This window comes from Orcinus orca, chromosome 3, assembly GCF_937001465.1.
Source record: "Orcinus orca chromosome 3, mOrcOrc1.1, whole genome shotgun sequence".
Classification (NCBI taxonomy): Eukaryota; Metazoa; Chordata; class Mammalia; order Artiodactyla; family Delphinidae; genus Orcinus; species Orcinus orca.
Genome location: NC_064561.1, coordinates 181,050,627 through 181,076,193, shown reverse-complemented (window position 1 = coordinate 181,076,193; position 25,567 = coordinate 181,050,627). Strand labels below are relative to the sequence as shown.

The 25,567-nt window shown below is 44.7% G+C and overlaps 1 protein-coding gene across 1 annotated transcript in view; it reads left to right on the top strand.

Annotated features, from left to right (window-relative positions):
- Positions 1-25,567, top strand: part of ADAMTS16 (ADAM metallopeptidase with thrombospondin type 1 motif 16) — a 156,222-nt gene that overhangs the window by 117,833 nt on the left and 12,822 nt on the right. The window contains exons 19-20 of the mRNA XM_049707293.1: positions 23,893-24,094; positions 24,201-24,395. Coding sequence (XP_049563250.1) covers positions 23,893-24,094; positions 24,201-24,395 — 397 coding nt within the window. The remainder of the gene's footprint in view (positions 1-23,892; positions 24,095-24,200; positions 24,396-25,567) is intronic.

The window sequence follows — 25,567 nt, the reverse complement described above, 5'->3', positions numbered from 1 at the left end:
AACACTGTTCTCTAGGAACCTCCCTGAAAGAGATGTTGATTTGCAGACATCTCTTCTGTGCCCCGTGTGTGATGAGTATCTATATCCAGGGCCTGTGTGCAGCCTCCCTGCCAGGCAGACATGGGCTCAAGCTGCCAGGGTCTTTTTGGATTAGCCCTCTCCTGAGCCAGGCATAAGGTGTCAAATATTCTGAGCATCAGTCCTAGAAAAATCACATATTCACCTGATGATTCAGCTCATGAAATCAACATCATGTGACTTAAATATAGACAGTAAGGATCAAAAAAGAAGGAAAAAGCATTTCAGACTGCTAACAAGTCCATCTACCAGAACGTCACATTACTGTCTTCCTCAACGTAGTTGAATAATATACTCTCCGTATTCAGTTTAACTATAAATCATCCTATCTTATTTAACAACACCCAGTGACTTTCATGCATGAGAGTGGCATTTTTAAACAGCGTTTAGGTTTAATGGGAAGATTCACAAACTCTACCGTTTGTATACTTGGGGTGGGTCACACATGATAATTCAGGCCATCAGTCTGAATTTATGCCCAGAAACCAGGCATATTCTTTTTATGCTGGAAAACAGGTGACAAGTGTCCAGCTTGGCTCCTGGTACTTGACATGATATGACACTGTAATAAACTAGGTTTTTAGAGGAAGATACTTTAAGAAGACTGTCTCCCTTTGTTTTGTTTTGTTTTAATGGACGAGAAGTCCAAGGCCATAGTGTCAGACAAAATTCCTGAACCTTCTCTTCAAAAGTAGCATGTGCCTCCCCAGCTTTCCCAGATTCAGAAGTCAGCGTGAACATGGGAAGGGCAGGAGGGGACCCATCCTTTATTTCTTCCTTAAAGATGACCCCACAAGTCTGAATTGAGCAGGTCAAAGAGGAGGGGAGGGAAGGGCAGGGGATGGAAGAGGCCAAAGGTGGCTCTCCCTTTGCTGCATCACTGTAGCCCCTCTAAGGGCTGGGTTCCTCCACCACCTCAGAAATTCTGCATCCTATGCTGCCGGGATGCTCAGCCACGCATCTGTCTCCATAGCGACCTCTGCAAAAGTGGGCACCTGACTTGTAGAGCCTCTAGAGGTCCCTTAAGGTTTCAGACCAAACTTACAAGGTGGTACCACGTGGTAAAGTATGAAATGGCTCCTTTCGGCTCCCTGAAAAGCTACCTGAGTCATTTTGGAAGGAAAAGTTACTTTTTTCCCACCATAATCTTTCTCCATTTTGTCTGCTTCCACACCCCCAGCACCTTAAAAAAGTTTCACTAAATTAAAAAAAAAAAAATCACTGACCTTACAGGACTAGGAAATTGAACAAATGAGTATAGTGAACTCATGTAATCTTGAAAGAGCTTTAGCTTAAGAGGCGACCAAACTAAGTGACTAGAATTTGATATAGGAATTTAATCATTTATTTTGCAAATCACATTAGAATTTGCTTAAGAATTCAGTTTAGTTCTGATTGACTTTTGATGTGTTGTCATCCCAAAGTCACCTATACACCGTGGTTTTGCCAAGCATATTCACCAGTTGTAGAGATCTTATAACATTATTGAGGTCTAGAAGGAAAATGAGATTTACGCATTAATTTTATCACGTGGCTATGAGATTTTTTTGACAAGTATGAATATCATTACTGAAACTTAGATTTTTATCATCCCTTTTTTGGCAGTGTTTCTGCTTAAGCAGTCCTTATTTTATTTATAAAGTTTCCAATAAATATTACCCATGTTTCATTGCATCTTTGAAGGTATGCATGAATTTTTAAACAATATTCCCAGAACCAAAGAGATCCTCAAATTAATTTGTTTAGATAAGCTACATTTTCAAGTAAATACTACCTTCAAGACTAGACCCCATTTCAACAAAGGAATGATGCTGCAAGATGAAATAGGACCGCATGACAGCATAAATTTTTTTGTGTTCAACTTGGTTTCTTTTCCTACAGGTCCCATATAAGTTCAGGGCAAAAGACCTAAAAGAGAGCAAATTCTTAATATGCTTCTGACTGTGGTCACCAGGAATGTAATTGTCGTAATGACCACAGTCTCGTAGAATGTTTAGATTTGACTGGATCCCACGCAAGACAAGAATCCACACAAGTATCCCCCTTCTCCCTCCAGCTGCCACATTTCCGTAGCCTTATTTTACTCCTACGTCAAACAAAATTCCAACAAGAGGGATTTTTTTAAATTGTTTTGATGCATTTATTACATTTTTTAATGAAAAAGAGGACTGAAGAGAAGAATTCATTTAAATTCTCAAAATTCAACATTTACACTAAACCTAGATTTTTGCTTCTTACTTCTATTATTTTAATAGATTTTTATTCTATTTAGTAACTCTGCAGATAGTTTAAAAAGCCACTCTGTACTTTAAGGGTTACTTTGGGAAGTCACACTCCCCTGCCCCACCTGCCCAGCCCACCCCCAACCTCACTGACCAGCAGGAGTAATTCAGTTACCTTGGGGTCTATTCCATTATTTCTGAAGACTCTGTGTAATTACCATTTTCCTATTTGTCGGTTTTGGAGATTACCCTTTTACCCATCACAGGAGAGGATGTAGCTCTTCTGCATCACTCTGTATCACTCTCACATCACCAAGCCCTCTCTTTACACCAACTTCCTTTACCTCCATCCTCTCAATAAGGGTATATCCCATTAGTATTCGGTGTTTACATCATTATTTATTATTCTCTGCTGTCTAGGTAGAATACACTGATGCTGTGTCCTTTTGTATATAAAATTGTGTTTTTTCTAAAAGTGAATAATTGCCTGAATTTTGCCTGCTTAGGTGTTTTTTTGTTTGTTTGTTTGTTTTTTTACATAAACCCCCAAAAGATTCATGTTCACGGATTCATTTAACCAATAGCCATTGAGAGTCTGCTCTGTGCCAGGCACTTGGCCAACATCAGTGAGCAACTAGATTAAAGTCTGTGTTGTGGAGAGCTTCCTGGGGGACAGACACAGTCAACAATAAGCATAGAGTACTTTTTAAACAACGGCATATTTAGGAGGTGATACAAACCATGGATAAAAAGAAAAAAAAAATAGAGCAAGGCAGAGGAGACGGGAGCTGTGGAGGCAGGAGGTGCAGGGTGTTGGGCAGACCTCACTGAGCAAGTGTGGAGTGGACAGGATTTGGAGGAGGTGAGGTTGTCCCATGCCTGTCCCGGTGTTTCTCACACAAACACGCCAGAGACCTCAGTTCCCTGTCCCCTGGACATCTCATCCTGGTGCCACCATCTCTGCTCCAACCTGGGCCTGTCAATCTTGGGGCTTTCCTTGTTTCTCTAGGATGTGGACTAATGCTGTTTCCTGGTTGCCAGGACATTGTCTGTCTCAGTTGACACTATTTGGGAAACAGCCTCGTTCTGCTCTCTGAGAACATGTCAGGGGAGTTGAACTTTCTGAGCCTTTGGGGATGACAGAGAGTTTGAGAGAAGAATTCAGGGGTGGAGTTCACTCTCCCTTGGAGTTTTATGGCCATGACATCACCATCTTCCTTCTCCTGCAGCTGCTGCAAAGTCTGCTACTATTCAGATTCCCAATCCTTTATTTGGGAACTGTTTGGGTTTTTAATGATCACCTCTCCCTTTGTGAAAGCGTTTGAGTCTTTTATTTATTCCCAGGTTTCTAATGTTCATTTGTTTGCTGAGCCCATAATGGGCCCTTTCAGTTTAGGGAAAAAGAAAAGTTTAATAACCTCCCCCTTCATTCTTTATATTCTTGCCTTCTGAACTCTTAATACATTAGACTCAGGTTTTAATGTGCTTATGTTTTCTTTTCAAATGTCCGTCTCTTTATCTTTTTGTTCTAGGAGATTTTTAAAATTTTATCTTTGAGGTTTTCTACTCTCTCTGTTTTGAAATTTTTTAATATCTGACAAATGCCTTTTTTTTCTTTTAATTTTGTTCCCTCTCTTTTAAGGCATCCTGGCCTCTCTTTCCTTTTTGAAATTCTATTGTTGCTCTTCCTTTATTTCTATCTTTTTTCTCTGTTTCCCTCTCTCTCCCTCCCTCTCTCTCTCTCTCTCTCTCTCTCTGTCTCTCTCCCTCTCTCTCTCTCTCTCTCCCTTCCTCTCTCTCTCTCTCTCTCTCTCTTCCCCGCCCCCACCTCTTGCCCACAGACCCTTTTCCCTCTATATTCCTTTCCTCTAGTAGTTGGATGGTGGATGTTTCTCTTTGCCTTTCATGATGATGTCTTCCTCCAATACTTAGTAATCCTTCTCTGTCTAGGCATACTGAGACTGAGGCATCAAGATGCTCATTAGACATTCTCTGGGCTGAAACAGGATCCTTCAACTGCTCTGTCACTTCCCCCAGAATTATCTATTTCTCCAAAGAAGGGTCCCGTTATTAGTTGTGTGTGTTTGGGGGTGGGCCAGTATGTGTGCCCAGCACAGCAGATAAGGGGCCTGGGGCTGGGGGTCTCAGAGCTTCCCATTTTAATAGCTCCCCTGGTTCTCCCAAGTTGGCCTCTCCAGTGGGAAACCTCCTTTCTGGCCCCCTTTAGCATTAAGGGAGGCAACAGAGATAAGCATGCGTACTCAGTCCACCCCATTTTACTAAAGGCATCTACCATTGTTACTTAGATTGACAACTAAACAGTCGTAACTGCAACTGTGCACATTGCTGTACTATTAGCAGTGGTAAACAGAAGCAAGGCAATTGAAATATGCAGGAAAATTATTGGAAATTTTTACCAAAGTCTATGGTTACATCTGTTTGTATTGAGAAGAAAAGAATATGTTACCCCTAGAGTGATCAACTCATCCCAAATGGCCCAGGACTGTCCTGGTTTTAAAACTAAAAGTCCCATGTCTGGGAAACCACCTCTGTTCCAAGTCAACCAGAGTGGCTGGTCACCCTCACCCCTCCTTCATTGTGTGACATGAAGAATTAAATTATGGTAGAAGATGCTCGTCTACTTCTCTTATAACCAGTGATATTCACCATTGGATCACTTTCAAAAGAGGAGTGGAAATGGGGATCCAGGTACAATGTCAGTGCAGGAATGTTAGTGATTAGGAAGTTATGTGGAGCCAATGAAGCTGGAGCTTTAAGGCTCCTGTCAATCTCATCTAATTTCCCAGTGTTGATTTTACTATTCTTACAGGGGTTGTCCTAAATTACATAAGCTTCAGGTCTCACAAAACCTGGATCTTCCCACTGATGGTGATGATGATAATGATAAAATAATAGTACCTGGCAAGAACCTAATGCTTGCTTAAATGAGGGATTAAGTCATTCAATCCTCAGAATAACCCCAGTAAGTGGATACTATTTCTATCCCCAGGGTATAGACATGGAGACTGAGGCAGATGGGCATTGGAGATTATATAGCAAGAAAATTATCAAGGAAATACTTAAACCAACCAAACAGTTGCTATATGTAAGTGAATCAGTATGAAATTGTATTCACAACTCATCTTTACTTTATTGGTTGTGTGTGTGTGTGTGTGTGTGTGTGTGTGTGTGTGTGTGTGTGTGTGTATAACATAGAAAATAGAAGTCCCCTACATTCCAATTTTCCCAGAACAGTTCCAGTTTATCCAGTTATCCAATTCCTTCTGTCCCACTGTAAGTATAGTGCTCCTTTTACCCTCAGAAGTGTCCTAGTCTGGATGATAAACTACTTGGTTGCTCAACACATAACCCTTGCTCTCTAGATAATCATTCATGGAAATTCGTTGTAGGACCTCGTCAGACGCATTTCTTATAACTGTTACATAATATTTTTTAATTAGTATGCAATGAAATTTATATTATTTTAGTAAAATCTTGTTTATATAACATCCTTAGAAAGTTTTTTTATACTCTAATGTTATGAAATATTCATTCATACTCTCTTCAAACATTTTGGTTACTTTAAATATTTGACTTTGGTCAAAATAAGATTTATTTTGATATAAAGAATGAACTGAAGGGAACTACAATTTTTCTCCAATTCCCAGCAATCTGTCCCAGCACTATTTATTGAAAATTAATCTTCCGCCCACTGAGTTGGAAGGCCAGCTTTTGTCTTAGATATGATATATCTCTGTATATAATTGATAGGATATCAATTTGGATACCAGTGACATGGATAGGATATATATCCATGGATATAATTGCTTGGCCGGCCCTACTGCCCTTCCCTGTTTCACTGGTTCATCCTTCTGTGCCAGAATCTTACTGTTTGATGACTGTAGCATTTGACGAATGACTTACTTTCTTGGAACTTTCCTGACGCTTCTTGAATCCTTTTTTCCAGATGACCTTTATATTCATGTTGTCAAGTTGAAGAATGAAAAAGATCCCTTTTGACATTTTAACTGGTATTACATTGCATTATCAGGTTAATTTAGACAATTGAAATCTTGAAAATATGGAAGCTACCTATCAGACAGCAATGTTTTCTTCCTCCTTATTCCATTTGGTCATTGGGATTTTCAAGAACAGTTCATAGATTTATTTCCGTGAGTGAATGTATTTATATTTTTCCCTGAATATTTCATAACTTTAATATTATGAGTGAAATCTTTATGCCATTATATTTTAATGAGTTATTATTTTCTAGAGTAAAATATTAATTTTGTAACCTGACACAAAAATTTTATACTTTCTAATATTTTCAGTAATAATCTTATATTTTTTATATCATAAACCAATAATGTTAATTTTAGCTTCCTTTCCTAATGTTTATACCTCTTGTTTACCCCCACCCCCAGTTTAATCCCAATGACATATGCTTCTAGAATAATACTAAAATGTGTTCTTCCTTTTTTGACGATCCCTATCAGAATACGTCTACATTTTCACAAGTAAGCTCTGGCTTTTCACGTGATAGAAGCTACCCATTGCATTTTTATCTGTTTACCTTATGGAAATGCCACTTGTTTCTCAGGACTTACTGAATTTTAGCTGATGCCTTTTCTTCCTGACATAACAGTTTTGTGGCAGACATGGAGAGATTTTAAGAAAAGATGTTGACAAATCTGTTCTATGAAGTTCGTGAGGTCCTATACATATACACGGTAGTGCCATGATCCTACCCCCACCACACCTCGAAGGAAGCCCACAGGACACTATCACCTCAGGATCTGGAGCTGTAGTACCTGGGTGAATATTCCTTTGATCAAGAATATTGGCTTCTCACACACAGGTCTGTGGAGGACACTTGAACTAGGACACATTTCCATCATTCAATCAAGTGAGCACTTGTGACATTAAATTTGTGAAGAAAAGAAAAGCACATCTCATTCTCCAGCCTGAGATGAATGAGGCCTGGGATGTGTGGTTAATTGCACCATCCTTGCATTCCTATCACGAACCTCAGCAATCGCTGTGTATTCTTTAATGCATTGGTAGCTTTAATTTTACAGTATTTCTTTGTGATTTTAATACATTTTGTAAGATCAGTCTGATTTTATTTGTGTGCTATTTTTTAATAGATAAAGTCTTGTAGTCATTATTTCATCTAAGTTCGCTTCCTGTTTTTAGTTATTTAATGTTTCTCTACTGTTACTTTTCTAGCTTTTGATTTGTGGCCTTCTCTTTTTCACCCCACTGTTTATTTAGGAAACATACAGTGTATTTCTTAATCTGCTTTAGTTACCTATACTATTTAAAATCATATACTTCAGCATTCTTTTCTGATTTATCAACTTCACAGATTAAAACTATTAAACCCTTACTGGGTAAAATAAGATCATTAGTACATTTCCACGTCTTTCATTCCCTGCTCGTCACACCTCAGTTCATGCTCTAATCTTTGTTTTAATTGCTTCCATGTTTCTCATTTCAATTTAGCTTTAATATTACTTTTTTTATATCGTGTATCTCTGTCATTTCAATAATGATAGCATGTTAATTCTGTGTTACAATCTTGACCACAGTTGTGGTCAAGCTTATTGGTTAAGCTAAATTGTCTGTTTAAATGGATCCAGTGGCCTCACCTGTCTTTCCATACAATAAACTTCTCATTCTTGAGTTTAATAGTTTAATTTTTTTCCTGGTTAGCAGGAGTGTGTCTCAAGGAGAGTTTTCAAGTCAGATAATTAAATCATGAATTTCCTCACTCCTTGCTTATCTGGGAGTGTCTGTCTGTTGCTTCTCTTCTAGCTGCCTTTCATGTTATCCTGTCATCTTCTCTCTTCCTTGATGTCTTGCTTCATAGAATTCTTACTCACTTCTAATTTCCTGACAGTGTAATCTGTTTTGTAAAATTGGTTTTGATGAGTAAGTTTTCTTTCAGAATATTTCATTTCCTTAGTCTCTCTTTTAAGTGCTGTGTATCTCTTCTGCATGTGCATTATGGTGGACAGAGGGTTGCTCTACAGTCTTCACATAGGTTCCAAGTAAGGTTCCTTTTTCTCAGTTCAGTTCTGATCAAGGCATTTGCACAAAAGTCTTTTATACACCAAAAATGGAGCTGATCTCCTTCCTCCCAGCCTTGTTCCTGTGGTGTAGTTTTCCCAAGTGCTTTATGGAGCAAATCTGAATGATTTGTGATTTGAGTAATGCCTTTATTTTGATTCTTTTGATATGTTCACAGCTTCTCAGCCATTTATTTGTTCTGGGAAAGGAAAACAAATAAATGGCTGGGAAAAGGAATCTCTTTCTTGCCTCACATATCTTTCCCAAAATCTCCACCATGATTTTTTAATTAAAAAAAAAAGAGTTTCAGAGACATGTGCTGTTTTCAAAATAAAGCTTTCAAAGAGTTTTCACACCCGCCAAACGGTTGTGTGGCCTACCTGTGGCTACTAGAGATACTAACTCAGAATCTGGTCTATTGATCAGCAAGAGCATTTTTTTTTTTACCTCTATAGACAATGCTACCATCCTGACTGCAGCAAAGGATGTTTGTGAAATTTTCTTCAGAATTGGCAGTTTTCCACACTGCCCTAGAGGCCACTGTGACCCATATTTGTGACATACCTCCAGTTGGCCTCTGAGTGGTGGGTCTCACTCACAACTCCAGGATCCTGGTTCCACCACCTGCTCCCATATATCCTTGAGCACATGAGTTAGTATTTCTCCACCTCAGTTTCCCATCTCTGAAATGGGCATGAAAATCATAACTGCCATATAAATTTGTTGTGAGAATTAAAGAGTTAATATAGATAAAGCATCTCATTAAATACTAGCCGCCATTACTAGTATTATTGGAACTCAGTAGACTAGAGGGACCTTGGCATTGGATTCATCAGTCCAGGTTGTCTGGCTATAGATTCCTCAGGACTTGGAATATACATTGGTTTCTCTAGGGCCATGAAAACTTCCACAGCCTGGCCGATGTCATTGCACACCTGTTAGACTGGGGTACACCATGAGCTGTACACGGGACTCTGCATGCAGCTGTCCACTGGCCTCAGCATTTTCTGATGCCTTTACTTGTTCTTCCTCAGGAGACCCTTTTCTTTAGTTCAAAGAAGTGAATTTTCCACCGATTTCTATCCCGTGTCTGTGGACACTAATGCAATTCTCTCATGGCTGCTTGTGCATATGTAGACCTTACATCATACAGGCAGTTAAAGAAAGGCATCACTGTACTGTCTAAACTGCCCAGACACCGTTTCCATGTTCTGCATATTATATTTTGGAATAAATTATCGTAAATGCTACACTGGTTGGCCGCTGTCCCAATTTGAGTCGTTTAAACTAGCTGAGTTAGAGAATGAAGTCTTTACATGTGGGGTTTCTCTCTGCATCAACTCATTGTAAGACTATTAAGCATACGTGAAACCTTTTAAATATAAAAGAGTGTTTTCTTATGTCTATATAGATAATGTAAATACCATTGAGTTATTAGGCTCTTTTTCAGCATAGGCTAATCAAGCATGCTGATTGTAATACAGCAAGTATCATTAATGAGACACTGGGATAGTACCTGCCTTTTCATGTTCCCTTAGTCTTTGTGCATCAGCATTTTTAACGGGGTCGGGGGATTAATTGGGAGGTTGGGATTGACGTATATATACTATGATGTGTAAAACAGATAGCTAGTGGGAACCTGCTGTATAGCACAGGGATCTCAGCTCCGTGCTCTGTGACGACCTAGGTGGGTGGGATGGGGGGTGGGAAGGAGGCCCAACAGGGAGGGGATACGTGTATACATAAAGCTGACTCACCTCATTGTACAGCAGAAACTAACAACATTGTAAAGCAACTATACTCCAAAAAGAAGAAAAGAGCAGTGGATCATATAATATTTACAACACAATTCATCTGATAAGTTTTGTGATGTTATATCTGAAGCTTTAGATTAGGAAGCTTATTCCAAAGGATAAATCAGTATTTAACTAAATAATTATTTAGTAACTAAATAGCAATATTATTTAACTAAATATTCTTTAAAGTGTTATAACCTTTCAGTATTTACAAATACGTAAGACCCACCTGATGGGAAGCAATTCAACCAATGGGTACCTAGGACTTAGTAAGAAAATAAGAAAGAACTGATCTGCAGTGTCTTGAAGAAGAATGAACACGACTCAAGAAGGTAGTTTCCCGGGGATGAGAGCCAGAAGGTTACATAAATATTGTTCTACATACTCTGTGTGTTCATTTCCTGGATCTGATTAATCTCCTCAAAGTGCTACGGTGAGAAGTCCGTTCCTGCAGAGGATGGAATGGTTCCCGCCTTATGGAGAAAGAGGACCCCAACATCAAATATTACCCACACATTCTTGGCAGACGCCCGGCCTAATGGCACCCCATGGTCAGAAACATCATCACAGCGTGGGTGCCTTCATACCTGGACCTCAGTTTAGAAGCTGTTTGACAGCTTAACAGATAAAACTTAGAGATTCTTTGAAATCATTGTCAAGTCAGATCCTGCCGTCATCTTGTGGAAACTACAGTAAATATTCGTATGTCTGCTGTCATTTCTGTCCTTTACTTTTAAACTATTTACCGAAAAAACTCTCTATGTAGGTTTATGCCTCATATTCCCCCATCATTCAGTTGTCATTACTGCTTTCATAAATTAAAAAAAAAAAAAAAACAAGGAAGGAACTGAGTTTACCAGTTTTGTTTAGTTTTAGCACACTAACCACTCAGAAAGCTCTGTGGCTACTTCGTGGACTTGGGTTGTGTGACCCTATGACCATGACCTTCTTAGTGTCTCTTCTTACCTTCCAGCAAAGAATGTGATCAAGAATCTGGACAGGATATTGACGTTGATTTCTTCCATGGTGTCAGTTTGCTTGCGGATTTGCTCTGTGTAAAATATGGATTTGATCTGCTTCTTTGGTTTCTCTCTTAAAACCCAATGGATTTATGGCCATTCCTGGCAACCCTGGTACATAAACCCTCTGTTGATGGTAAGTGACCAATCCCACGTGGCCCAGACCCCCGCAGCACCCCGCCCTGGTCGAGGGAAGAATCCTCGGGAACTGAGTGGCTGTGGTCTGGCTCAAACTGTCCAGATGTGCTGGACAAGGCCACCTGGAAAGCTTTCTTAGAAAATTGATTCCTGTGTTTGGAGAAGATGATTGCAAAGTATTTATCTAGGAGTGAAGATCCAAGAAACCCTACAGCAAAAACACCAGAAAAGCCTGAAACTGTAGGAGTGATGCCATCATTTTAAAATCCTTCCATAAAAGGAAGAAGCCACAGTGGGGAGAGTTCAACTTCTGTATCAGAACAAGAAACTGACATTCCTTCCGAGGAGAACAAGGATCCAAGGAAAGTGAGTCGGCACAAAGTTCTTAGTGAATCTTCCATGACTTAAATTACATTTTGCACCTTGAAAGATGAATTTAACCATCTCCTATGGGAAGGTCATCCATTCTAAAAGAAAGAAAACTGAACCTAAGCCAGTTGTGAAATGTTTAAATCCATGTTAGACACAGGCTTTCCCTAGAGCATCACTAATAGGTTTTCTTGAGAAGCAGGAAAAGATATTACAGTTGTTACAGAAAATCTGGATGTCGTGGTGACTAAGGGAAGACCATGGACCTAACTGAATATTTTGACACTGATTCAATAGTGAATCATCACAGATGTCTCAAAAAACTGTTCTGTACGGTAATTAGTCATAAAGTAGAAATACACAATTTTACCAGAGTAGTGAATTCCACACTTACATGTGTTTGAAAGAAATACACAGAAAATGTGCAGCTATCCAATTAAGATATATAATGCCCCCCAAATCCCTGAATATATGCATTTATCCTAGGATGGTTTATTGCTAAGCCACACTGGATAACTGTCTCATTCGACTTCCTCAGCTGAAAAGCCCACCTTGCTGAAGCCTTGACTCACTGAGCAGCAGTACAGAAGGACGGGTGGGAACACGGCTCTCTGCATGTTCCCCCAGCCTTGCGGCTTACCAGCTGTGTGACCTTGACCATCTAGGACCTGAGTGGCTGCATCAAAGGCTCTCACCATCTCTGGGCCTCGGTTTCCTCATCTGTAAAATGAGAATTCTGATGACATCTCCCTGGCATTGTTAAATGTGTGGGTGTGTGAGTGTGTTAATCTGCATAAGCATTTGGAAGAGCTTGGGGCACAAAGCAGGCATCATGTTTGGTAGAAAGGGACCCAGAGTGTGTCTACGTCCTGAAGCTGGACTCTGGGCTCGAACCGTGGTCCACACCGCTTGTAAGACCTTCCTGAGCTTCACCTCCATCCTCTTGGAAATGGAATAAAGAATAGCACCCACCTCACTGGAGCTCAGAACAGCTAGGAGTTCACAGCTTTCCAGAGCCTGACTTGGCTGTACCTTCGCTGAAGCACTGGCCATCCACTTGCCCCTTCTTGCCACATATGAAGCCATCTGCTTTCGGCCTTATTCTCTCTTTAAGATTTACAACTCTTTTGCTAGAACTTCAAGATTTAGCATGTGGGACTGGGTGTTTTTATTGTTAACTTCTGTTTCCCACAATATCCCACTCCTCCCAGTAATCTGCTTTGGCTGCAGCTAGGTCTAAACCTCCGACACACCGACTTTATAAAGCCATTCTGGCCATTGTAAAAATACCCACTGCTTCCTGGTTTCTGCAGATGTGTGCAATCCTACTCCTCCTAAGTGGAGCTGGTTAAGTTTGGGGTTGGCAAACTATGGTCCCGGGGCCACATGGAGCCCACCACCCGATTCTGTAAATAAGGTTTTATTGGAACACTTCTTGCCCATTCATTTACACGCTGCCTCTGTCTGCCTTCTCCCTGCCAGGGCGAGGTTGAGAATTTAAAATCGTGTGGCCACCAGCCTAACATACATATCTGGCTCCTTAGTAAAACGTTTGCCAACTCCTGGGCTAGATGAAAGCATTTCTTCAGCAAAACAAGTGTCTTAATAGAAAATGATGACTCTATTATCTGTCACCCATTTTCAGGGCAAAATTAGTGTTAATGTTATCACAGCGACATAGTCCGACACCAGCATCTCACCCTGCAACCTCAGAAGCTTCCGGATGGGTTTCCACCACCCGTCTAGCTCCCCGTCTCTTGTCCATTCTGCAAGGGCCAGGATCTTTGTCAAATACAAACCCGACATAGACACTCTGCTCCGTCAAGCCTGCCATGCCCCTCCATTGCCGTGCGCCTGGAACCCAGATCCCATCGTGTGGCCCCAGGATCCTCAGGGCCAGTCCCATCAAGTGCTCCGTCCTCTTGATCCCCGATCCTTGGTTACTAGGGCTTCTTGCCTCGCCTCCACCGGCCCTCCCACCTTGGCTTTCTGCAGCATCTATCTTAATGCTCACCCCTCTTAGGGTGTGTGTGTCCATCCCTTTTCACAGTTATTCTTGAAGACCCACCAGATCCAGGATCGGGTCTGGCTGAACCACATGCCCATGTGCATGGCCCGTGGGCTGCATGTCCGTGTTTGTTAAAAGGTGACCTGCATTCACTCTGTCACTTCGGCAAAGGGGATGCATGGAGTGGTGTGAAAGTGTTCCACGCAACATGTGTCAGGGGAATGTGAAGCTGGGAAACCACAAGTGACCTTGTGAGTCTGCAGTCAGGCTCTGGAGAAGAAGCAGGACCTGAGGTCAATTTTCCTGGGATGTGAGAAAGTTGCCAAAAGATGCCTCTGAGGGGTCACAATGTCCTAGTCATGTTTCATGGGTGAGGAGTATTTCCTGATGTTGTTTGCTTGATGATGGCAGTGGACACATTCCTCGCTCAGTGAGGGTGAGACATAACCTACAGACGCTTAGGAATTATTGCTTCTTATGGCTGTTTGGTCCCAATTCCCTCTCTCCTTTTCTTCACTCTTGTCCTTTGTATGAGGAGCAGAGGTTCAGGGGGAACACTCCTATCAGAACGAAGCCTACAGACCTTTCCTTCTTGCTACTTCCTCTTTATCACAAGAGTCTCTCTCGTCCCTTTAAAATGTGGGATTCTCGAGATTTGATTCTTGCATTGCGATTCCTCCTGTTGAGCCCTGTCAGAAAGGAGCTAACTGAAGAGAAACACCAGGCTGGGAGAAGGAGTGAGTGAGCCTCATGGTGCAGGCTTAATTCGTACTCTGGACTTAGTACTCTGTGCCTAGTGCTCTATACCTGGTACCCTGCACCTAGTACTCTATACTTAGCACTCTGCACCTAATACTCTATACCTAGAACTCTGTGCCTAGAACTCTGTGCTTAGTACTCTATACCTAGTACCCTGCACCTAGTACTCTATACCTAGTACTCTGCACCTAGAACTCTATACTTGGTACTCTACACCTAGTATTCTGAACAATCAGTATCTGGGGGGGAAGAGAAGGAGCACAGCAATGCAGCAGGTTCACCTGGGTGGTGAACTGTGTATTCTAGGAAATGGAGCTGACCAGGACTTCAGATAGTGAAGGAAGCACATTCATGTTAGCAATGAAACTAATTTTTCCTAGTCTCAGAATGGGGATTGGCTTTTATCAGACCAAACCCAGGAGCAAGGGGCCAATGTAGAGCCCATTCAGATGAGAAATGACAAAAACCTTGTACTAGTCTGGGTCCTCAGAAAAACAGAACCAGTAGGGGGTGTGTGTGTGTGTGTGTGTGTGTGTGTGTGTGTGGAGAGAGAAATTTTAAGAAATCAACTGATGTAGTTGTAGAGGCTGGCACATCCCAAATCTGGAGACCCAGCAAAGGGTCAGTGCCATGGTTCAAGTCCAAAGGTCGTCTGCTGGCAGAATGTTCTCTTCTTCTGGGGAACCTCAGTCTTTTGCTATTAAGGACTTCAACTGATTGGGTGAGACCCACCCACATTACGGAGAGCGATCTGCTTCACTCAAAGCCTACAGAGTTAAATGCTTACTTCATCTAAAAAACACCTCCCCAGAAACATCTAGAATAATGTTTGAGCAGATATCTGGGTTCCATTACCTGGTCCAGTTGACACATAAAATGAGCCATCATAGACCTGGATTTTGTCAGATGTGCAGGAGGGAGCAGTTTTGCTGGAGAAGAGGGAAGTAGAATCTATGATTTGGGGAGATGCAGGAAGGGTGGAGGATGGAAGCCAGGAGGGGCTCCACCCCCTGAAAGGGCATGCAGGGCAGAGGAGTGAAGGTGGGGACTGTCGTCTCTGGGTGGCCATTGCACCTCAGGTGGAGATGGTCTGTGGTGGAGATGCAGGGCTTTATATAGGTGAGGTGCTTATGGGGGATTTGGGGGCTCTCACCAGAAGGAAGAGATGCTCTCCTTCAGCCCTCTGAAAAAAACAGTAAATTAAAGGAAACTCATTTAAAAATAACATACATACACCTACACCTTGAACCTTTATTTTCACTTAAAATACATACATGCGCCCATTTGCTAATTTTTTTTTTTTTGGCTGCATTGGGTCTTCGTTGCTGCATGCGGGCTTTCTCTAGTTGCGGTGAGCAGGGGTTACTTTTCGTTGCAGTGTGCGGGCTTCTCATTGCAGTGGCTTCTCTTGTTGTGGAGCACGGGCTCTAGGCTTACCGGCTCAATAGTTGTGACTCATGGGCTCTAGAGCACAGGTTCAGTAGTTGTGGCGCACGGGCTTAGTTGCTCCACAGCATGTGGGATCTTCCTGAACCAGGGCTCGAACCCATGTCCCCTGCATTGGCAGGCGGATTTCTTAACCACTGTACCACCAGGGAAGCCCCCTGCTAATTCTTTTAGTTATAGCCAAAGCTTATTTTGAGTAGGAAGATGCCTATTAAAGATCTAAGTTGATTACTTGCATAAAATATGCCCAATACCCATGATGTTCAGTATGAGTTTCTTGACAGAAGGCTGAAACTCGTCCTATTCATCCAGGTGCAAAATCATCTTAAATCTTTCATTTTTTCTTCATAGTTTACTTTTCTCTCAGCCACACCTAAGCTGAGAGCAATTCCATTTAATGACTGATCTCTACTGAGTCATTCCAAAGATTCAACTTAGTTTTCATAGAAGCAAGTGTCTCGTTTTCCATGCTCATGTTCCATTGAGCTACACCAAACTAATTATATTACACAATTCCTATAACAAGTTCAGCTGGCAGAGGCAGATTTGAGGGCAGGCTCAGCTGCTTCCCCGTGTGCCCACTGTCGCCAGGTGGTAGCAGAAGGATGTTGACAATGTGGACAAGGCTGGCTCTTCACCCCACCTGGTACTCAGCATGGTGTGGGCAGTGGCCTGGGGGTTTTGCCAATGGAGAGGCCCAACTGTCTGACAGGTCAGTTCAGAGTAGAGAGCTGCTCCTGAGGCTAGAAATGAACACATGGCAGGAAGGCATTCATCCAGGTGGTGGTTCAGAGAAGAACAGATGTAGAGAATCCCTAGGACAGGCACTAATGGGGGAGGATCCCCCTGCTCTGTTCTCCTGGGGGCAGACATTGGAGGAGTCTCACATAGGAAGTTATATTGGTCCTTCCCAGTGGAAAACCAGTTGACTCCCTAGAGGGCAGGGTGGTAGAAGAGGGGTCTTTATAACCTAAATGGTGTCCTCAGCTATGAATGCAATCATTGTCACAACCTGCCATGCCCAAGCGAAATGTACATTACCGAAGACCTTGCACCCCATGAAGCCATCCTTGGGTAGGAACTGCATCTCCCCAGCTGTCAAGCTGTGTTGTTTGGGAGGATTGGAAGAGTGTCAGCACTGGACCTGTTTACCTTTACTTCTCAGAGCTCATCATTTTGAGGTGGGAAGGGCCAGCACAGGAGGAAGCAGCTCTGGTCCATCCCAGCTCCTCAGCCACTTTGGTGTTGGGGGGTCTTTCTTCCTGAAGGAGCCTAAGCCTGCATGAATTGCACTCCCGGAAGCTCGGGCGCTGGGTCTGGGGCCAGGCACCTGCTCCAGATCAGTCTTTAAAGCCAGGAGGGCTGTGCAGAGCAGGGGCAGCTGGACCAGGGGGCTGCTGGGCGATGGGGTTGCCTGGGTGGGCTTTTCACATTTGCCTATGACAGGGAGTGAAGGATGATGCCTCCTACAGAAGAACCCACTCACCAGGCTTTTCCCCTGATGTTTTAATGGCACATCTCAGTTCTTATAATCGTTAAAAATAACATCAGTACAACTTTAATACAAAGGAGGGAGCAAAGGCACTTACCACCTTCAAGAGCCAGAGCGCTGGACTCTCCTGAGGAGCAGGTGTCCCATTTCTCAGAGTGTGTTCCCAACCCTGATGGTCATCTCGGCCACCAGGCTGGGGAAAGAGGGCTTTGTAAAAATTCAGATTTTTGACCCTCAACCCCAGATTTGTGATTCCTGCAGAATGGAGGAGAGGCCAGGGATGTGCAGATGCTTGAGGGGCCCGCCATGCAGCTGTGGTTGGGGAAACATGGTCTCAGCCCCAGGCTAGGTCACAGGGTCCTCTCAGCCCCTTGGTGCCATCCTTGGGCACGAGAATTGGAGATGTTAAACTTGTTAAAGTGGAGGGAGGTACCGCCTACCCAGTCATTACTCAATTTCAGTTGCAACTTGGCGTAGATTGCTAACTCGCCTACCTGTGTGCAGTTACCACCTGAGTTTTTTTTTTTTATCCCATAGCAGAGGGGTTTGTGATACAAAGAGTTGGGTACTGAGTGGATGTAAAAGAGGAGTGAGAGGGGGTTGCCTTCCCCACGTTGAACTCTGATGATGGGAAAGATGTTTATTCTTTCCAGAGCGGGGATGAGTCCTGAGGACAGTGCTGTGGGGGTTCCCTGCATCCTCTTTGCATCTTCCACTCCCTCTGTGACTGTCTTTGCTTCTTGGGCTGCCATTTCCCCATCCGTAAAACACAACCAGAAAAGCAGACCATTTCTGCAGTCCTTCCCAGCTCTACTGGTCAGCCTCTTTTTTTCCAATTTTCCATGGAAACCAGATGGAGGAGCAGCCCCACAAAGAACCAGCCCTTCATTGTCCCTCAGAATCTAAGGACTTCCCTTTCACCTTCTATGAGCTGAGGGTTTTCATTTGAGCTAATGGGATGCACACACCCTCCGTGGTCTGCAGAGAAGAACCTTCAGATGCAGGATTTTTGCTGAAACAGGGAATTATTGGGGCTGTCTGCAACAGCGAGGTAGGTTTCTTTCACCTGTGTGTCCCTCATAATTCCATTTCCCTGCCTCCCATGTATAAATGAATCCTACTGATTCTTCTCAAGATAACATCCGATGACAGGACAATGAGACAGGAAAATCTGGTAAAAAATTAATAAAAATCTCCATGTCTTTGGCTTCTCACAGTCCATAAAATTAACACCCACCACACCTCCTTTATGGGGAGCTTTTGATGTCCTGCAGTTTGGCTCGATGTGAGTCAGCAAAGAAATGCCGCATTTAAAGCCGAAAATTTACAGTCCTGTGTCTGGCTCGTTATAAATCTCTCCTTCAGTTTCACATCAAACAAAGTAGTTTAACTTTCGAGGCTGAACAAAATGAAGTCACTGTCAAGCTGCAGGCTTCCAAGTGCTGATGGCAAGAGCTTGGCTTCCCGATCCAGGTCCCCTGTTTCCTGAAGTCTGGCCCCGTCCTTGCCAACCAGTGGTCAGCCATGGACTTTCCCTTCTGAGGTGATGGTGGAGGCCAGTCCCCAGCATTGCTTCTAGAAGAATGCGTCCAGCAGACAGTCGGAGGGTTCAGAACATCCCTGCAAACGGGCTGTGGTGGAGGGGGATGCATGTGTGTCCGGCGTGTTGCTGTCACTTCTAATGCACTTACTACTGGACCCCGGGAGGATTTGCTCCAGACGTTAGAGTGTAAGCACAGAGCGCAAGCTGTTTGTCCAGGAACTCTGCCCCACCGACACCGTTCACTTACACATTTGGTTACCAAGATCGTTGGCCCTCTCAGAGCTGGATTTCTGCCCTGGAACTTGCCTGGAGTGCAGCTGGCATCCTACGATGCTGATGAAACATCCTTAGACATAGACCAATAATTCCCCAGTCAGCAGATGGACCAGGCCAGCTAATGGCCTGTGCGTGGCCCGCTGCCAGATGGGCTCAGGAATCAGCTTCTCTCCCTCCTCGTCCTCCCAAGACCTCTGATCCCGGCTGCTGTGCTTTCCGCTCACAGCCTGCCTGTCCTCTTTAAGTTAACTTCTTAGCTGGCTTTTTTTTTTTTTTTTTCCCCCTGTGGCTAAGGCAGATTTTTCAAACTGTCATCTGTTTATTGTTGGATGTGCACTGTTACCTTGGAAACAGTTCATTTAGATGAAAAGCGTGGTAAATCTCAGATCACCTATACATGTGACGGGGCTGTAGTTTCATACAAAGACAAGGTCCTTCTGTCTTCAAATCCCACACGCTGCCCTGCCCGTAGGGCCGCAGTGGCGTCTGTCATAGGCCCTGGGCCACTGAGTGTGGAGCCTGTGAATGTCTGTGTTTATAGTCACAGAGGATTTTAAAGATGATGTCGGAAAGTAAAAGTGGGCGATTTGATTAAGTACAGCCTACCTGAAGGTTGTGCTGGATACACTAGCACGTGAAGGTAGTGACTGACCGATGTGGGAGACACCTTGTAATCGGAGCTGTGTCTGAATGTTGTCCTTCACCCTGTCCAGCTCGCACCTCCCTGGAACTAAATCCAGCTGTGAACGTGGCCTTCTCTAGGTTCAGGCTGTGACCCGGGTTCTGCCCCGTCATGACTCCTTGTGTTTATTGAGTTAATGAAAGACCGCTCCGCAGAAGATCAGAAGTTATTCCTCAAAATGGAATTGGCTTAGTGCTTCATCTTGAAACTTTGAAGAGAACAGAAGAAGAAACTGAAACCGAATTCCAAACTGAAGGGAACAGCTCCTAATGCTGAATCCGTGACAGCCCTGGGCTGGCCGTGGGTGATGGTCCGCTGTGAGCCTCAGGCGCTGGTCCCCACCGAGGGTGGCCTCTGAGCCTGAGTGGCAGTTACAGCACCGTGCCTGCCTGGCGGGGGAGGGGGTGGTGCTTCATGACAACGTATTTCACTAAACCAAATACCCTTGTTGGGAATTTGCATTTTCAAAGGAAACATTAAATAACCAAAACCAAAACGTTATTATTATTTTTTTTTTATGAGGAGGTGAAAGTCATTTTCTGATAAACAAATAATTACTGTTGACAATTAGGGATGTTGAATATGGAACAGATGGTGCCAGGAAATTCTGCCCAAACTGTTGAGTGACAACCATAAATTCCACCACCTCTCCTGGCAGCACTGAGGGCTGTAAGGGTGAGCCCCAGGGGAGCCCTCAGCCAGGGCAAGTACTGTGGTGGCCACGTAGCTGAGTCCTCCAGATCCTGCCGGGGAAACATGACTGATTTGGGTTATACCATCCACCTGCTTTGTTCCAGATGGCAAACTTGAAAAACCAGAACAAAGCAGGACAGGTATGGCCACTGGTAGCTACCCAACACACCTTGTTCTGCTCATGGAACCCTCAGACGTCAGCACAGAAGCTTGCATGGATTTCGACTCTTTCATAAGCTGAAATCAAGACATTTCCCCAGAGCTCTTCCTGTGAAACAAAGCAGACACTTGGCATTTCCAGATGCTGTGTGAACGATCTTTGCTCAGGACCACTTCTTAATGATGTGCAGAAGAGAAGGGCAGAGAGTGGACCAACCCAGTTGGAACAGCTTAAGATGGTGGAGATAGAGGACTTAACTCAGGGGTGTGAAAAGCCTTGGAGGAGCCAAGACGCCTTTGCACACCAATTACAGTTTATGAGGCTGCGGGGTTGAGAGAGCAAACTTAAGAAGTGGGAGGAAACATAAAAACAACAGAAAAGCAATGGAGAAGATCCAAATGCAGACTCATCACAGCCAGGAGGCCAAAGCCCATGTTTCATAAGGGTTAGGCATAATTTCCGTGGTTTAACATGATATTAAAGAACGCTAATCTTGTTGACATTGAAAAATGGAAGCATTTCCATGGTTGATAGAGAACAGTTCCTACAAACCTGACATAGTTTATTATTATATGAGTAAAACTTTGCATTCTTTTAAAATAATTTTCTTAGAAATATAATAGAGTCTGTTCATGAGAAACACTTGGTATAAAATAGTTCAAGGCTTCTACAAACAAAAATAGGTAAAAATATCATGGTACACCTCAGGGTAAAGGCACCAGGTGATACTGCAGGGCTGCTGAGAGCCCAGGCATGGCAGGGGGCAGATCATTTCCACTTCCCATCCAGGGGAACTTTCACAGAAGTCCAAAATCTGGCTCTAAAATGATTTGGGTCACAGACCCTTTTGAGAACTTGAGGAAACATGCTGGTGGTTTGCTCAGCAATCTTGGAGGCATGGTCCACCTAGAACTTGTAGGATTTCAGGTGTCTGTGGATCTCCTGGTCCTTTATGCCTTTATTTCCTTATTTAGATATTCATCTACTCAGTCTGGTACTGCAAAATATTACAGACTCTGAAAATATGTTCATGGAAGCTTTTCAGGGTAAGAAAAATGTTTGTTTTAGACATTGAGTTATAAAAATGCTGAATTTAAAAGTTGCTCAAACTTCCCTCAATCATGTTAAAAAAATAACATATATTTACACACACACACACACATACACAAAGCACCTGAATCAAAGGTGAGGAGCTAATGAGGAATCATTGTCCCCGGGAGGAGGGATGGTGAGTACTTTCCTCCTCCCTTGTTGTGTTTCTCCCCACGTAACCCGGTGCACACACTCTGTCCTCACAGAATCTCTCCTGTTGGTACAGCATCTCTGAGAGGCCCCTAGTGAGCTCTCGGCCAGGCTTTCTGGACACTGCTTTGTGTCCTTAACCCAAGTGTGACTGTCCAGGCACCCTGTGTGGGGAGAGGATGGAGGCCACCAAGACAAAGGAGAACCAGGCATCTTCACAAATCCTGTCTTCCCTCCAGATTCAAGAGGAAACCTTGTTCTATCAGTTCACACTCAGAAACGCTGTGGAACAGGACATAAGTTTTCTGCTCGGGACCCTTGGGCCCTCCTAGACTTGGCCGAGGCAGAACCTCATGACAGCTTCCTGGGCCCTGCTGTCCCTCGAGGCCCCATCACACTGACAGCTGGACACATCGCCGGACCCTGCTCCACCTGCAGGGGTCACGCTGCTCTGTCTGAGGAAAGGAGATCACGGCTTTTCCTTTCCCTTTGGGGATGATTTTTGACCACCACCGACACGGAGCCCCTTGGGCCCTGAGTTTTCTGTAGAATTTTCAAATGTTGCTTACATGGCCTGAACAGGGAGACAAATATGAGTGGAAATCAAGTCCTCTTAGAGTCCAAATGGCAAATGGCCGTCTCCCCGGGACCCAAGGACCTCCATCCAAATGGGTACTCCTTACTGGACCGCATCTCACCTCCCGGCTCTCCCGCCCCAGACGGGCCCCACCCTGGCTGTGCCCTCAGCCCTCCTGCGGGTGGACTTGTGCAAAGTTTTGGGGACACATGCAGGCTTATCTGAGAGCAAATGGTGATGCCACGGGGCTGAGCTGGACCCAACCTCCCCACCTCCATCATCTGCCGACATGCCTGTCGACAAAGAATGCTTTTACAGTCAGAAGAGAGAGAAACAGGGCTGCTTCGAGAAACATCCTCGAGCATCAGCAGCTGCTAACAAATTGAAAGAAAGATGAGCAGACATTATAGGTCTCCTGCTGGAAGTCATCACTTTTAAAGTAATCACACAAAACAAACAAACAGACAAAAAACCCGCATCTGACAAAGGCATTAGATCCACCTAAATTACAGGAAGTGCAGAGGAGCATACTAAGTGATACCACAGAGATGTAACTTGCAAAGTCCTGAAATCAGCAAAAAAAAAAAAAGGAGGCGCAGTAAGGTATGCAATCTTTCTGTAACAGATAAATGGAATAGAAAAATAAATGAGATTACAGAAGAACCTACAGACTAAAAGAGAAGAAAGACACATCAACCAATTGCAAACTATGAGCTTTATTTAGATTCTGACTCTGACGAGCAATGAAATTTTGACATTGACGACATACTTGGGAATGGAACGCTGAATATTTAATGACATTAAGGGATTATCGTTAAAAATTTTAGATGTCACAATGGCATTGTGGTTATGTTGAAAAATCTAAGACTCCTTATCTTTTAGAGATGTGAATTGAAATATTAATATGTCTAGAATTTGCTTCAAAATGCTATAGGGATGGGGGCATAAACTGATCATCTTTGGAGCTGAGTGGACTCGGAGGGCCTTTATTTTTGTACAAGTTTGAAATTTTCTTTAGAAAAAAGTTTTCTAAAGAAAAAAACTTTCTTTAGAAAAAAGGGAACAGACACACTGTTGAGGGGAGTTATTTCCAAGTACAAGTGAACCCGAAAGCCAAGGGAGGGGAAGCATGACCACCAGGAATGCTAATCGTGGAAGTTAGAAGGGGTAGGGGCTCAGGGAGACTGCCTGGCAACTGAAAATAACTGTGCACCTATAGACAGTAGGTGGGAAATGATGCAGGTCGATGCCCGCACAGACACGGCCCTCTGCTCTGGAGAGCTGGCACTGTCCCTCACTGTGGGTCTCTCTGTCCCCCAGGTGGTCCGTGGGGAACTGGAGCGCCTGCAGCCGGACGTGCAGTGGAGGCACCCAGAGCCGGCCCGTACAGTGCACGCGGCGGGCACACTACAAATCGGAGCGGGTCTCCGCCAGCCTGTGTCCGCAGCCCATGCCCTCCAGCCGACAGGCCTGCCAGCCTCAGAGCTGCCCACCCGCGTGGAGCGCCGGGCCCTGGGCGGAGGTAATGGGGCAGGGCCAGTGTACGGGGACGGCGGGGCCCCTCCTAGGCAACGTGGGGCTGGAGTCTTACCAGGCCTTGCAGGAGCTGACGCGCTCTTCCCGTGCAGTGCTCTCGAACCTGCGGGAAGGGGTGGAGGAAGAGGTCCGTGGCCTGTAAGAGCACCAACCCCTCGGCCAGGGCGCAGCTGCTGCCCGACGCTGTCTGCACCTCGGAGCCCAAGCCCAGGACTCACGAGGCCTGTCTGCTCAGGCGCTGCCACAAGCACAAGAAGCTGCAGTGGCTTGTGTCCGCCTGGTCCCAGGTAGGTGCACTGGTCCCAGGTGGGTGCACTGGTCTCACCTGGGTGCACTGATCCCAGGTGGGTGCACTGATTCCAAGTAGGTGCACTAGCCCCAGATAAGTGCACCTGATTCCAGGTAGGTGCACCTGATTCCAGGTAGGTGCACTGATCCCAGGTGGGTGCACTGATTCCAGGTCGGTGCACTAGCCCCAGATAGGTGCACCTGATTCCAGTTAGGTGCGCCGGATCCCGGGTGGGTGTACCTGGTCCAAGGCAGGTGCACTAGTCCCAGGCAGGTGCACTAGTTTGAGGTAGGTGCACTGGTCCCAGGTAGCTGCACTGATCCCAGGTGGGTGCACTGGCCCCAGGTAGGTGCACTGGTCCCAGGTGGGTGTACCTGGTCCCAGGTACGTGCACTGATCCGAAGGGGTTGCACTAGTCCCAGGTAATTGCACTGGCCCCAGGTAGGTGCACTGGTCCCAGGTAGCTGCACTGATCCCAGGTGGGTGTACCTGGTCCCAGGCAGGTGCACTAGTTCCAGGCAGGTGCATTAGTTCCAGGTACGTACACTGGTCCCAGGTAGGTGCACTGGCCCCAGGTAGGTGCATTTGGTCCCAGGTGGGTGCACTGGCCCCAGTTGGGTTCACTGATCCCAGTTGGGTGCACTGATCCCAGGTAAGTGTGCCAGGTCCCAGGTGGGTGCACTGGTCCAGGTAGGTGCTCCAGGTCCCAGGTGGGTGCACCAGGTCCAGATGAAACTGGGTCGACCAGCTCCTGCCTTGGGGCTGCCTCTCATCTGGTCTCTCTGCTTCCACTTCTCCTCTGCTTCTTCTTCCCCCGAGTCTCTGATCCCTGCCCATAGTCCAGTATTCAGTCCTCCCTCCTGGCACGCACTCGTTGGAGTGTCCGGCTTTCTCATCACATCCCTGGCGTACCTCACCCAGGTCATCCACGCGCTCATCACTCCCTCGTGTTGAGCAGCGATTGAGTGGGTGAACGGGTGCAGGTGTGAGGGGAGGGGTGTTCATTGCGCTGACCATGGGGTGGGGGCACCCACTGCACCCCAGAACACCTGCAGCCACTTCTCTGGCCATGCTTAGGCAGTAGAGCAGGTGGATGACCTCAGGAGACAGAGGACCCGTTCCCTGAGAGGAATGTGCATAGGCAGGCTTCTCATTTGGGGAAGAGACTGC